At 38.6% G+C, this 1,624-nt stretch overlaps 1 protein-coding gene across 1 annotated transcript in view; it reads right to left on the bottom strand.

The window, feature by feature from the left end:
- SLC10A6 (solute carrier family 10 member 6) overlaps positions 1-1,624 on the bottom strand; it is a 36,767-nt gene that overhangs the window by 19,152 nt on the left and 15,991 nt on the right. Inside the window, exon 2 of the mRNA XM_004390405.2 lies at positions 276-394. Coding sequence (XP_004390462.1) covers positions 276-394 — 119 coding nt within the window. The remainder of the gene's footprint in view (positions 1-275; positions 395-1,624) is intronic.

Genomic DNA, 1,624 nt, shown 5'->3' with positions numbered 1-1,624 from the left:
AAAACAAACTGTTGTGGGGGTTAAAGACTGGACTTTGCAGTCAGATACCCGAGTTAGAATTCCAGTTCGGCACTTACCGGCAGCATGATCTTGGTCAAGTTACTTAACCTCTTTACATCTGAGAATCTATAGAATCACCATGGTAGGATTATTTAGGAAATTAAATTAGATAATACATAAAAATCCCTGCATAAAGGACATACATGATAAATGATAGTTATTATTATTACATTATCATTTCTGTTAGTACTGCATTTCACAAGCCCAGTACAGACCTATGTTCTGATACGGGATGGTGAGATTCTGCTCAAGATTCCAGGACCAGATGTAGAAATAAAGGCAGAGTGGCATCATTCCCAGGGCAGCCACTGTGGAACAGGTGGTCATACTGATGCTGAAAGTAAAATTAAAATGATGCTTAGTAGGCCAAGTTTGAAAATAAGTATATAGTCTTTATCAAAAGCAACTCCTGGGACACAATTTCTTAGAGATTACCTGGGATAAGTTACTTGAGGCCCTCCCCTCTGTTAGTATTCAACAAATTGTGGCAAGAGGACTGTATTCCTGGTCTAGAAAAACTTCCCAACAGTTCTTACCATCCATCGATTAATTAACTTGTATTCATTTGAGAATCTTCTTGCCCTAAACTGACTGCTAGGTGCTAAAATGATTCTTGCCCTAAAGAAGCCTACAACTTCTTGCCCTCTACCTTGCTCCCAATCTTTACGTCTGTCTCAGATCCATTAGACTTATTGTCCTTGTGGATCCTAAATATTCACCAGGAAGAAGTCAACCCATTACCACATGCCATAAGTTTTCAATTGGGTAGATCAAGAACCCCACAGCCACTGATACCCAGACAGGCAAGCTGGACAGAGCTAGGGAAGGAACAGAACCACAGCAAAAGATAATTTATATGGGATGCTGCACTAAATTAAAAGTTCTCTTACAATTCTGATACTGTGTGATTCTATGATTAGAAATAGAAATTGAGAGTCTGCGAAACATCTCATAACATGGATGGATCTGGAGGACATTATGCTGAGTGAAATAAATCAAACACAAAAGGACAAGTATTGCATGATACCACTTTTATAAAAAGTCAAGGATAGGTATACACACAGAAAACAACATTCTTTGATGGTTACCAGGGATGAGAGGGGGAGGGTTGGGGAGATCACTTACTAAATAAAAGACCTGTGTTAATTCTGGTGATGGGAAAGGCAATACACAATATGGAGGAAGTCAGCACCACCTGACCAAGGTAAATGAAGACACTGAGAGGTACACAAAAATAAAGGACAACTACAATAAATGTTTTAACATATACAATTTTGCATCAACCGTAATAACAAGCAAAAAATATGTAAGTGGTTACTTGGGTAGATATGTATGTTACATGGGTGTGGGAAGGTGTATGGGAGTATATGCAAGTGCATATATAGGTATAGTGGTGGGCATTTGTATATACATATTTCTGTTTGCTGCATATATATTCATATATATAATATGGCACATGGGGGTACAGTTATAGATACTTTCTAGATACACCCCAACACCTCGTGGCACTAATTCACTGGGTTTGAAAGCTCAGGACCATAGTCTCATGGCACAACTAGGTCAA

This window comes from Trichechus manatus, unplaced genomic scaffold (assembly GCF_000243295.1).
Source record: "Trichechus manatus latirostris isolate Lorelei unplaced genomic scaffold, TriManLat1.0 scaffold00296, whole genome shotgun sequence".
Classification (NCBI taxonomy): domain Eukaryota; kingdom Metazoa; phylum Chordata; class Mammalia; order Sirenia; family Trichechidae; genus Trichechus; species Trichechus manatus.
Note: the sequence above shows the minus strand (reverse complement) of the source record. Positions and strands in the feature narration are given on the sequence as shown.